The sequence below is a fragment of the Nannospalax galili genome, unplaced genomic scaffold (genome assembly GCF_000622305.1).
Source record: "Nannospalax galili isolate Female #2095 unplaced genomic scaffold, S.galili_v1.0 scaffold135, whole genome shotgun sequence".
Taxonomy (NCBI): domain Eukaryota; kingdom Metazoa; phylum Chordata; class Mammalia; order Rodentia; family Spalacidae; genus Nannospalax; species Nannospalax galili.
In genome coordinates this window covers 4,691,972-4,705,939 of record NW_008338998.1, presented here as the reverse complement: position 1 = coordinate 4,705,939, position 13,968 = coordinate 4,691,972, and the positions used below count along the sequence as shown (strand labels likewise).

At 38.7% G+C, this 13,968-nt stretch overlaps 1 protein-coding gene across 1 annotated transcript in view; it reads left to right on the top strand.

Moving 5' to 3' along the window:
• Thsd7b (thrombospondin type 1 domain containing 7B) overlaps window positions 1-13,968 on the top strand; it is a 571,555-nt gene that overhangs the window by 157,758 nt on the left and 399,829 nt on the right. Inside the window, exons 6-7 of the mRNA XM_029563816.1 lie at window positions 2,465-2,656; window positions 4,265-4,499. Of these exons, the coding sequence (XP_029419676.1) occupies window positions 2,465-2,656; window positions 4,265-4,499 (427 nt within the window). The remainder of the gene's footprint in view (window positions 1-2,464; window positions 2,657-4,264; window positions 4,500-13,968) is intronic.

Genomic DNA, 13,968 nt, shown 5'->3' with positions numbered 1-13,968 from the left:
GACCCCAAAGAAAAGTAGCCAGTTTCTTGGCTAAAACTCACAATGTCCTTGGGCCTCTTAGCAACATACTCCACTCCAAAGGCCAAAAATGTTGAAAATATTTCGGAGCTTTTATCTAATCCTTAAAAGATTTTAGGGTTACCTCTTCAGAATGGGGATGGTAGAGTAGCCAAAAGCCCCAAAATAAATAAATAAATCAAAGAAGAAAGAGTACATGAAGTTATCAGAAAAAAGTGATGGGGATATATGGGAGGAGTTGTAGGGGAGGGAGTGGGCATGGATTTGATCAAAACACCTTATATGCATGAAATTCACAATAAATTATTTGTGTAAAAAATTAAAAATAAAGTAAAAATAAAAAAGATTTTGTTAAAGCAAACTTATAAAGATGCCATTTCTTTTAGCAAGCTGTTCCTGAAAACATTAAAATAAGATAATAAAATAATTAAATAAAATAAGGATGGCTGGTGATGAACTAAGGTGAAAAAACACCATCTCGCATTTGATTCCTGGGAAATATCTGCTGTTTACTCACATTTTCAGAGATGAGTTTTCCATGTTTAACTTTGTCTTTCTCAATGCACCACCCCAACATACTTTTTTAAAATAAAATTCTTATGATTATCTCTTATCCTGGAAATGAGCTTTGCAAACCATTGCTTCAGAATGTTTTATGTTAAAATTATGCTAATCATATTCACAAGCATGGGAATTAAATTTTGATTAGATGTAGGTTGGGTATTTTTTCCTGGCCTGCTGGCTTCTGCATATGGGAATTAGAAGCCCCTAGCTGACTTCCTGTGTGTGTGGAGGGGGCGAATACACAGTGTGGACTCAACCTGAGAAATAGATTGAGACAGAAAGAAGAATGATTGAAACTGATCTTTCAGCTTGATTATCTGTTGGAATCTCTATTACTTCTCATAATATGCTTGAAAAAATTTATTTGTACCTCAAGGGCAATAAGCCTGGCCTCATTTACAAATACAAATGCAGATATTCACCACGCACTGTCTTCTCCTTCAGGCAGACTCTCCGACTGTCAGCTTGTTTTATTTACTTCCTCAGAAAAAGAATATCCATCTCCTTGGAATTAGACAAAGCATAGATAATGGGAAAATGGAAGTTCGGGAATTAAAGGATTTAGATGTGATTCCCAACTTTGCCTTGGGTAACCATGAGCCAGTTTTCCTCTCTAACCCTCTGAATCCTTGTCTGTGAGCTAAGACAGATCCTGCTGGCCCCCATGAGTTTCTTCCAGGGATGTATTAACATACGCTAAGCCTATAGAAAATATGCAAAACACAAATGCAGCAGCAAGGAGGCTCTCAATAGACACCCCCTTGGCAGTTGTTGTTTGTGTTCTACTATCTGACAGGAGAATTCCAAGCTGTAAAGTCACTCAGACAAAACTGCCTATCTCCTAGAGCTACCTGCCATTCCACATTTGATGCTATTTCAAATAATAAATGGTGTCTCTATTCTTTGTGTCCTCTGTTTTTATAAGGAGACTGTGAATGGAGGGGGCAAATAGAATTGAATTATTATCTCTAAGGAATTTGTCATCATGATGAATAAATAACCTGAAAGGTTTTTTTTTCCCCTAGAAACTACTGTTATCTTTTGAGATATGGAAAAAAACTTAAATGTAATCCCATTAGTCTTAACAGCTGTTCATTGTTAAATGCTAGCCCACCTTATTTTAAAGCTTCTGAAAAACTCTATAGCAGGATATGATATCAAAGGATTATGAACATTATTTTTAGAAAGACAAAGGCACTGTGTCAATAACAAAAGTTGTAATCTTTGATATTTGGTGTGTTTTGTGTCATGTTTTTTAGTACAGTTATTATGTGGCTTAGAAATTAATTAGATTATTTAAGGAGGATTATCAAATGTATTAGGGAGAAACTGCTTTCAACTTTTGTTGACACATTATGTAATTTCAGCCACAGGCTCATTCCATTTTAGTTTCCAAAATCAAATGATAATCATGTTAAATATTATGTCTTTAGAGGTAAAAATGGTCAGAAGAAAATTAGGATGATGAGATTCATCTTTATAGGGTAGATTATGATAGCCAGCATAAATTGTGGTGTTCCGACCATCCTGACCTCCACTTTGAAGATAAGTGAGCACTCGTTCCATATGGCTGTCATTAACATGTCAATCATAGTTAACTCCAGCCATCCATGGCTAAATTGTTTCTAGAAGAAACTCACTTTTTCCCTATGAAGGATGACAAATGAGAATTTTGCCACATTATCTACCTTTCTAAATACCACATCACCTGTAGGCAGTTTTCCTTGACATAAACATTATGGATAGCTGATGATACTGCCATATTGTGTTTCATTGGTTTAGACACCAGATGAAGGCATCCAAGATAAACTGAAATAATAGAGAAAGCCATGATCCTGAGTGTTCATTAAATCAGCAACTGTCTCTAACTGGTGTGTTACAGGAGATGAAGTATCAGGGAGTCTCTGCCCAGTGCCACCTCCTCCTGAAAGGATGGCTTGTGAAATTCCATGCCGAATGGACTGTGTGGTTAGCGAGTGGACAGTGTGGTCAGCCTGCTCCCAGTCCTGTTCAAATAAAAACTCAGATGGGAAACAGACCAGGTCAAGATCTATCCTGGCCTTGGCTGGAGAAGGTAAGTAACAGATTCAATACCTCAATTATTACTATTTTTGGATATGTAACTGAGACATTTTTATCATGAAAGTAGCTTCACATAGGTAATCTCTAGTCCCTAAATTCACATTGACCATTTCATGTGGGCTTTCCTTCTGTTAGTCCTCTATATCATCTGTGCTGTGTTTGCCTCTTCACATAAACAACCTTAGTTCATGCTTTACCTGGAGCCCAGTCTAACGAATTAGATGCTGCTTTTTTTCCATAGTTCTTAGAGAAGGAAGCAAAGGTTGTTCCACAGACATCCAGGTTCAGATACCTTGAACAATTGGGAGCATAATTGGACATGTCAAGTAAAAAAGGAGTTCCAAAGTAGGCACTAGGAGACCTTCCTTTTCCACAGAGAACTGAGAATAACATTGGTAAGGCACCTGATCTGTGTCCTGATTTCCTCTTTCAGAACACTGAGTGCCAGGGGGCAGGGAGGGAACATGAAAGCCATGAAAATGGTTTTGAAGAAGGTAAAAGGTATGTGGGATATGAACAGTGACTTCAGAACAAATTAAAGTAGCAGCTGCTCCCCTCATTTCCAGGATGGACTCTGTCCCCAGATATACATGTCTTTACTTTCATGTCCTCTCTGTTTCCTCTGCCTTCGGCTCCATTAGAACAGCAGGACAGTGGGACCCCAGCTGGGAAAAACTTCTTAAACAAGATTTCTGCACTGTGATCCTGAGAAATAGGGACAGGGTCATGGTAAAGGAAGATTTTCCTGCTCTTTAACTGCAACTACTTTTAGAATTCTCCCATCTTTCATATTTCCAGGAGGAAGAAAGTCATTAGTGTTTAATTAGAATAAAAATATCAAATAACAAAACCAAGTTTACAAATCTTGGATATTTGACTCACCGATTAAAATATTATGGTGTCGATGAGTAGCAAAAGATCAATACTTTTCAGACAAACACTACTTTTTACATTGCTATAAAAATGTAAAAGAATAGACAGTAATGAAGTTTGATTATCTGATTCACCCAAGAGAATAAGGGTGAACATCTGCCTGGTCTCCCTGCCAGTGCATAGCGGGTTGTCGGAACTATTTTAGAGCTTAGGATGAGCTTTCTCCTGCCAGATTTTAAAGCATGCTTCTGGATTTCTTGAGTCACAGTAAAATGCTTGATGAGTACTTTAAAATGTCACTCTGGGAAAAATATCTCTTCTTAGGAAAGAGAAACTACATATAATATGTATGTTTGAGATAATATCAATCCAAGGTCATGAGATTTTCTCTCTCACAGATTAATAATAATATTAAAAGGAAAGCAGGTTTCTTTGGAGTTCATCTCAGAGATGAATACCTCATGAGTGGATGATAGACTCAATTAATTTTATAATCTATTGAATGTGGACTGCTGCCTATTAATTAGAAGAAAAGAATACAACATTATCCTCAGGTTGTGGCTCAGGACATAAATTCTTGATCTTAGAGTCAGAAGGGCTCAGTAGCTCAGGTATCCAGGTCATGGGGGAAGGATTCTGTAGCTCAGGTCTTTGGGTCATAGGGGAAAAGCACAAGAACAAGAAAAGCATAAATTTATATTTTCTTTGTAATTTCTAATTTTTGCAGGTGGAAAACCTTGTCCTCCTAGTCAGGCACTCCAAGAGTACCGGTTATGCAACGACCATTCCTGTACACAGCTCTACTGGGAGACATCACCTTGGGGGCCCTGTTCTGAAAACACACTCATGACTTCTCTTAATGCAACCATTGGTTGGAATGGAGAAGCAACATGTGGAGTGGGCATTCAGACACGGAAGATCTTCTGTGTCAAGAGTCATGTGGGACAAGTAATAGCCAAAAGGTACCGTCAGCCTTCTACTGAAAGGGCAGGCAATATGGTTGAATATTTTCAGTAAAGTGTTTATCAATATAAGGATATATATTTTATGCATAGTAAGAAATTACATTACTCTAGGGATGTGACAGTTTGGGGGTTTTCTCCAAGGTCTGTGACCTCTTCAGCCATGTGTATTTGGCTATGTTTACAGTACCACACATTACTGCTGGGTGAGTAAGAACTGATTTTCCTAAAGCAAGAGACTCTAGATAGGTTGACTAGACCTCAGTAGTTGAACTTGCACTGAGGGACATCTGGAGACACTAACTTGACATAATAGGCCTTAAGACAAATGACAGAATGTATGAATTCCAGTGGGGGTGCTATGGAAGGGTGCCTGTGGGGAAGGAGGTATGAAGATGATTAAGATTGATTGAGATGTTCTGTACGAAATACACAAAAATTCAATTAAAAAAGAAAGTGTTTATCAAGCAACTGATAAGCCTTGGTTTGTATTAGAATAAAAGGGAGTTATATTCTTTTAAAACAATCTTTTCACTTTTTATTTTATTTTTCTGTGTGTGTGTGTGTATGCATGCTTATGAGTGTGTACATGCACACATGTGTGCAGGAGTCTGTGAAGACCAGAACAGTGAGTCAGATCCCCTAAAGCAGGAGTTGGAGGTAGTTGTGAGCTGCCTTATTTGAGTGCTGGCAACCAAACTCCAATCCTCTGTAAGAGCAGTAAAGTGCTCTTAACCACTGAACCATCTTGCTAGCCCATTTTTCTTGTTAGTCAGTCTTCAAAAGATTAAAGTATATATTTCAAAGATTAGCATATTTATAATATGTGCCAGGAGTGCAGGTATAATATGTGTATTAATGAACAAAAGTAAATAATGTCCACCAATATAAAATGTGTTTAAATAATCAAACATGTTTTCTAAAGGTGACCTCTAATGTTTTTGAATCTTCTCAAATCTTACTGAAATTATTTCAGCCTAGAACCAGGGTCTGCACTTTGAAAGGTTGTGTTTCACTGCTGTTTAGATTCCCAGATCTTTCTTGCCATGAGTGAGTAATTCTGTAGGGATTTTGGTTGGACTAATCTATGCCCTCACATAGTATACAGTTACGTGTTACAGTCTCTGCAATGGAGATCTAAGAAGGAATGCAGATAGAATATATTGACATAGGAGCTAGGATACAGATTTCAAAAAGTATCAAGAAGTGTTTTAAGTGATGATAAGAAAAACGTAATTGACTAGAAAACAGTGGGAGAATTTTGTCTCTAGCTATATCTCCTGCCTGTGTTCAGATAGGAAAGAGAAGCTATATAGGCCTATGATATGTTCAGGGATGGGGTGACTGTCCCACCCATAGAGACTCCACCCCCACACGGGAATGGTGAGTTACCAATGCTGTGTGATGATAGAAGCTTTACTCTATTGACATCAGCTCAGTATTTAGCCTTTCCCTTGGAAATAGGAATTTTCAACCTGGGAAAATGAAACCCTCCTTTCTGTTCTCAGTTCTCTAAAGTATATAAAATCAGAGTGCCACAGTTAGGTAGGAAGAACAGGAGAGAATGAAGCTAATGTTCAAAAAGATGCAGAAATTTTTGCATTTGCAGAAGAAATGCAGCATCATGCCCAGCCCTCCTCACTAAACCCTTACCCTTCCCCACCCTGTAAGAAAATACATTTGCACATCTGCCTAATTCAGTCTACTGAATTCCTACCATGGGCCAGGTGACTCAAACACTTGAATAGCTTGACTCTAAGCACCACAAAAGGGCTGCCCTTCCACACTTTCACAGAAGGCACGTTGGTTCTATGTGAGGGAAATCACAGAAGCTCAGCTAAGGGAAATAAACTGCCTATGGCAGGAAGAAGGAAGCCTGGCCAGATGCTGCCCACTGCTGGCGTCTGAGTGTCTGATGAGCTGGTGGTTCTGAAAATGAGATCAAAGGTCTCAGTGATTGGAGATCAAGCATATCCAGGAAGTCCTTGCCTCTGTCTCCTCCTGTGTGTGACTTCTAGAGAGCTGGGGCTCAGTGTTCTTTACTGTTCAGCCCTGCTCTTTAACACTGTGGCTGGCCTGTTGCCAGAGCCCTATAAACATCTCTGGAATTCAGAAATGAATGAGAACTATGTAGAGGAGTCACGGGATTTTACAAGGGTTACTTATGAGTGGCAAAAGATCCAGAGAAGCTGGTATTTATCCTTTACTTTATGAAAATGTGTGTCTACCGTGATAGATTTTAGCAAAAGGTGTGATCACAGAGTGGTTTGTAACTATGGCCTACTCCTGTTAACTCACACATGTCATTTCTGCTCAGCACCAACTTCACAGCATTTGTATACTGGGGAACAACTCATAATCAATTATATGTTACATGATAGTCACAGCAACATTCGGACAGAATCGATCCATGAATTAATGAGATTATAGACAAATTTGAACTGTAAAACTCATGTCACCCAATTTGAGTGATAATCTTAAGATTGAATCCTATGATGAAATCTAAGAGTTTCAGTGTAATAGTATTGTGTAAGGATGGGACTTCTTTATTCTAAGAAGGATTACAACCTTGGTAATCTTCACTTGTCTGGTCTAAATTTTCAACCTTATAAAAACGCTCCTGAAACCTTAGGATGAATATAAAAATAAAAAGAGATACAGCTCAAGAACAGGGCAGACCCAACCTGATGTGCATATTTGCAATTATGAAGAGAAAATTTAGCATGCTTGAAGTCTAATCTCTCTCCCATAAGCATTCAGCTCTTAATTATGGGAGAAAATATCCACTTGATGTAAATGTAAATTTTTTTCATTTCTTGAGACTCACATATACAAATTACCATCACATGTTAAAGGTCTATCAGGACAGGAAAAGTTAAGGTCAAGCAGCATTTTCATAATTACTTTGAATAGCACCCTATTATAAAGGTGTCTAGACATATGAGTTTTTTCAAATGTTAACTGTCCTAGTTAGCTTTAACTGTCAACTTGACACAACTTAGAGTTACCTGAGAAGGCAGTCTCATTGAGGGATTGTGCAGATCAGATTGACCTGTGGGAATGTCCGTAGAGAACTGTCTTGATGCCAACTGATATAGGAGGACCCAGCCCACTATGGGTGATACCATTTCCTGGGCAGGTGGTCCTGGGCTGTATAAGAAAGTTATCTAAGCATGAGCCTGTAAGCCAACCTGCAAGAAACACTTCTCCATGGTTTCTGCTTCAAGTTCTTGCTTGAACTCTTACCTTGATTTCCTTCAATGATCATCTTGGGCCTGGAAGCTCTTTCAGTCCCTAAGTTGGTTTTGGTGAGAGTTTTTATTACAGCAACAGAATGAAGCTATAACATTAACTTAAAAATGCTTGTGATGTTTCCACTGTTTTGACCCTCCCATTTGTAGACTGGATACTGGTTCAAGTCCATCTGGTGGGGTCTCCATGGCCTCCCTGAACAAGAGGACAGGTGACCCACACATTTCCTCCATGCTTCCAAGTGAAGCCAGCCGTGGTTGAGTAGGACCTTTGACTTCTCTTCACATAGATGGAACTAGTGAAAGAAAGGAGCCAGGGGCTTAAAGAAAGGAGCCAGGGGTGCCCCCCAAGCCCATGTGAGCCCAGAGGAACAGATCCTCAAACAACCTTAAGGATAAAAATAAGTTGGTTTATTTGGGCCAACTGTGTGGTCTTAAACACCCCAAAGGAAAGTATAACCAAAGATTAAAATGATCAGTATATTTCTTTAAGAGTCCATGTGTATAGCCATGTAAAGGCTACATCACAAGAAAAAGTGCCAGACAGATGATACCTTCCTTTGAGTTATTGACCAGGGTAGTCCAAGAGACTCCCAAAACAACTCAGGCTATTGCCACAGCTCTTGATGGGCTCCCAGAACTTGAAGGAAAGACCCTACTGCTGAAGACAGAACATACATCAGACACAGGATTTGGAGAACTAGAGCTAAAACTGATCTGGAAGCCACTTCCCCTGAAGGTGAGCTCTCATAGCTTTGGAGAACACTATGAAAGTGCCAAGGGAAAACATCAACAGATGATCCAGCACCAGTTTCAAGACCAAATAACAACATCAACAGCCAGCACAGCATACTCCATTGGTGCAGTAGTGGCACTTTTGTCTTAGGGGCAATAAACAGCTACCTAGTTTGACTAAAAGCCCACTCAGTGGGAGGAAACTCAAGTGTGGTGTTGTAACATAATCTAATACACATGGCTGGAGTGGGCATAGATCTTAGAGAAAACCCCAAAACTCTCACATTGCTAGACTAATGTGATTTCTTAGTATCTGCAAAATATGTATCCTTTTATTTACAGACAAATACCCCAGTCACCACTCATCAAAGAGGCTCACTTTGCAGCAGTCAGAGACTAATACCAAGTACCACAACTTGTAACACACAGACATTGTCTATGAATTGCCCAGGCCAAAGGGACATATCTGCAATGAAACTTCTACACCTAAGACTCAGGGATAAGGAAGAGGAAATTAAGGAATCAGTTCTCAATAATGAAGCTCCCTCATGCAGCGGAGGGCCAGGAACACAAAAGGTCACAAATGGCCAATGTGTAGAAATCGAGAGTCTGCTAAATAATGGTCCTTGGACAGGACCTCTTTATTAAATTTCATCCACCCAAGACTCAGGGACCATTGCAGAAGAGGGAGGAGAGAGATTGTAAGAACCAGGGAGGATGGGTATGAACATGTGGAAACAGAGTCCTACAAGCTCCTGGGAACCTGCTCATATGATTCTATGGCAAAGGTGTCAGCATACACAAGTCCCATGCAAACTCAGACAGACAGTAACCCAGCATAGAACTTGGAAAATGAGCAGCATACCCCAATCTTATTGAAAGGAATGTTGGCAACTGATTGCTGCTAGATGAAGAAGAGATGAACTTCCTAAAACAAGGGACTCTAGATAGGCTGACTAAACTCAGTGGATGGATTTGCACTGGGGAATGGTTGGAGGTACTGACAACACAGTGGGCCGTAACAGGGATGACAGAGTATATGGGCTTCAGTGGGGTAGGGGCTATAGGAGGGTGCCATTTGGGATGTGGGTATAAAGATGATTAAGATTGTTTGGGATGTTCTGTATGAAATACAAAAAAATCAATAGAAATAGTTTTTTAAAGGTAAATAACGAAAAAGAAAGCAAAAAGTGTGAAATGTGACAAAGATAGGACCTAATATGGTCATAAGTCAAAGGAGATAAACCCATTTGTAGACAGGTGACTGGAAAATCAAATTTATGCTGGGCCACCTGACAAAGGACACTAGAAGTTTTTTGAAAATTCATCCTTTTTAACTCAATAACTTCTCATTTAGAAATTTGCCCCAACAAAGTAAATTGGTATATACAGGTGTTTATACTTTAGGTTCACTGTATTTTCATAAATGTTTAAAGTTTATAAATATCATCCATACTTAAGCAGCCTAAACAAAGGATTTGCTTACTATGGTTAGGGTACATTTGTAAGTTCTTGGCAGCCATTAATAAAGGCAATGCAAGGTGTATATTTGCCAACCCCAGTAAAATTCACATGCATTTTAGATGTAAAGAAAGTTTGCAAAACAATATATATATAACAAATGCACAATACTTAGCATTTTCATTTTGTATACAAATATACACATATGTATATACCTGAACAATAAAAAAAGATAATTTGGAAAAATGTTTTTCAAACTACTAATGGTGCTTATTTTGGGACTTGATGTTGTAGAAATAAAATTTTGTCTCAAGTAAAAATAAAATGCTAGTGATTAAAATACATCATATTACTCAAAGTTTACAATTCAAAGAACAATTCAAAAAGTAATATGCGTTTGTTTGAGGATTTGCATATGTGAGACTATAAAACACTATTTCAATGAATATCCTCCAGTTTTACTACAGTTTATCAGCCTCCAAAATCATTTTGACCCTTTTTTCACATAATATACACAAATATATAAAAACATTGCTAATGCTAATTACTTTATGCTCTGTTAATGAAGTTGTAGAGTTAACAGCAAGGTCTTCCTTCTTACCATGTGTCTCTAAGCTGCCCTGCTAAATATGAGCAGTCAACATTGACTTTAGTCAATTTACTTAATTAAAAATTTTGAGGTTAATCAAAGTAATTAAAATAAGAAAATAATATCCCAGTGGAGCACCAAATGGGATAGAAAGTACATCTTGCTCTGCCCTTTCCAGAAATACATGTACTCGTGATCCTTTTTCATGTGAAAGCTATCAGTGGAGCTAGGATTGCCTGTCACTTATGAACTACTAGGGGTGGAGTAAAGGGATAGAGACAGGAAGAGCAGAGCTTCCCAAGGAGTACTGTAGAGAGAAGGAAACATGTTTCTGTGGAGTGAATAACATGTAAAATAATGTGTTTTTATCTCTACCTGCCCCCTCTAAGAGACATAGAGTTCCTCCAGCTTCTCAAGTCCCTGGGTCTGCATTTTGGTTTGCGTGCAGTTGCGCAGGTGAGAACATTACCATTGTGTGAGTAGTAGAACTGATTGTATCAGAAAATGGAAACCAGCCAGAGTACAACAGAAGTGTAAGGAAGGGCTTCCCTGTATATATCAGGGTTTTGTTTGGTTTTGTTCCGCTATTCAATAAATTTTTTTCTAGTTGGCAATGTCAAAAATAATAACAATAACAAAGCTTAAAAACACACAGTTCAAAGCCTTCCAAGGTTCTCGATAAGACACTTTCTGCCTTCACTGTGAAAATACCTGGCATTTGTGTGAGATATAGTAAAAAACAGGTGCATTTAGAACACTTAGAGTATAAAACATTAACAGATTTTCCCCATTCAGATGAGATGAATATAGAGTTACTGGGTCAGATGAGTGATCAGGGAGATGGAACTCAGAGCATCTTGATGAAAGAGGCATTGTGAAAACTGGCCGGGCTTTGTAGCTCAATGTGATGCGTTTTTACCTCATGCCTATAAGGAGCTGAAACCTACAGGATCAGGCTGAACAAAACACAATGCGTATAGAACTTCCCAGAGCATGTCTAGGGATATAAATGTGTTGAAATGAAATTCATGTGACTTTTGACAAGAACACTGTTGATTCACACCACTGTGTGTACGTGAAGGTAGGAGATATCTGTCCTCCCCAAAGGCAGAGCCATACTTTGTCTGCTAACTCAAAAAGGTTCATGTCTATTTGGTTTTTAAAACTGTGCTTTTAACTTGGAAATGGATGGAGAAATTAACCAAACACACACACACACACACACACACACACACACACACACACACACGGATTTATTTGTCTTTTAGCTCCAGAAACATAAAATAGAAGGCAGTGATTCACTCACTGCTACTAAATATTTGCACTGAGCTAAGAGCTACTTTTAATGATAAGACAAAATTCTAGCATCAAGCCATTCAGATCTAATAGTGTATGACATGTGCTATGTATCTAGAACACAGGCATTATGATCAACATAGATGACATAAATACTTGATGTGGTCAGTCATTGAAATGATACAAAAAAATCAACCTTGTAGTTTTTTTGATGCAGAGGATACCTAAGCTGCTAATAGACAATGATGATTCTTTTGAACACTGATAGGAAATTTATGAAAATTGGAAATGTGGTGAAGTGTGAAGTTGTATATAAAAGCACATAAATAAGAAGAAGTTGGGCCTCCAAGGAAAAGGTAAAACTTAGTGAAATAAGAGATTAATGTAAAACAGTTTCACAGGCAAAAGAATAGTTGGCTTTCTGCAGACCAGAAAGCACAGGCATTCCGGGACAGCCCTTCGTTCATAACGCACTGAAACCTAGGTCTAGCCTTTGCATGGAGGGGATGGCAGTGTTTCTCTCTCTGGACCTACAGGCAGAACACAGAGAGAGTATGTGACTAGACAGAGAGCCTGCATTATTCCCAGTGACCCTGTGTTGTCAGCAAGGCCAGGAAAGAACCAGTAAGGCAGGTGCTATGATTTCCTCAGGGGAAGTTGACACAGGTGCCTGCTTCAGTGGCCAAAGTCCTCACAGTATGGGCATCTCTATGGAAGTCTGGAAGGCCAGCACCACAGAGATTTCGTGTCTGCTTTGTGGGTGTCTAAGGGTATTTTCCTTAGTAGGTGTGGACTGCTGATCCACAGAGCACATAAAAGCAGATGTTACACAGGGTATTTCTGTGGCACTCAGACAGTATTCCTCTGCCAGCTATGGGGCTCAAGAAGCAGGGAAGGGTTAGAATAAATGGCAGTTCAATTTATTTTTAGTAGACCTCAAAGTATGAATAAAAATCCTGGGAATGATTTCAATGTTTTTTACTGTCTTGACTAAGGTATGATATAAATTTTCCTTACAATAGTAGCTTGTTTAAGTGACACTATATCCTTATAAAGTGTTTGTTTAAGTGACACTATGTCCTTATAAAAATCTTCTATTTCTGTGTTCATTGAACAAATCCATTTGGTAACAGTTTGCTCAGATTAATGATAATTAATAATAGGATTTCATTTATTATTTCCATTATTCATTATTTTCTGTGCGCTTGTACATTTTTCACTGTACTTTATTTTTATCAGAATATTATATGCTTCACAGAATGGAAAAAGACAGGGGAGCAATGGCGGAAAGCATTTGGTCCCCAACCATCCTCTATCTTTAAAACACATGACTTTTTCAACAGTTGCTATCTTGCATCTTTCCCTTGACGGGGTCACAATTTGCCTAGATCATCACTAGCTGTATGAGAGGGGAGCAGTGAGCATTCATCCTTTCTCTCTCCTTCCTCTGCCACCCTGCGCATCATCAATTTCTTCTCTGTTTGTGTCTTCGGGTCCTCCTGAACAAACACAAAAATTTGTTTCATTTTCAACCCTCTTTTCTTTCTGCTGTTTCCTTCTTAACTTTAATAATAGGTCTTTTCATACATCATTCAAGTTATGTTTCCTTTTGTCAGTTTAACATTCGTCTCTTGATTAGTGTCATGAAAGCAATAATGCTTAGCTGCTCCCACCAGTGACGTTAAGAACTGCTGCCTGATGGGACATTCTGTCAGTCACTTGCATTTGTTCTTTGAATTAATATTTTTGGAACCTTTGTCTCAGTCAGTTTGAGATGCTATAATAAAAATTACCATAGACGAGTGTCCTAAACAACAGTTATTTCTCATAGTCCTGGAAGGTGGGAGGGTTCAAAGTGACAATCTGGTCAGAGTTAAATACGGATTTCTTCCTGGTTTGAGATGAACTCCTCCCTGTGTCCTCACATGGTGATGAACAAGGAGAGGAAACGAACTTTCTCTAGTCCTGGAAGGTGGGAGGGTTCAAAGTGACAATCTGGTCAGAGTTAAATATGGATTTCTTCCTGGTTTGAGATGAACTCCTCCCTGTGTCCTCACACGGTGATGAACAAGGAGAGGAAACGAACTTTCTTATGTAAGAGGACTAGTCTTAATATGAGAGTATGAGAGCTCATCTC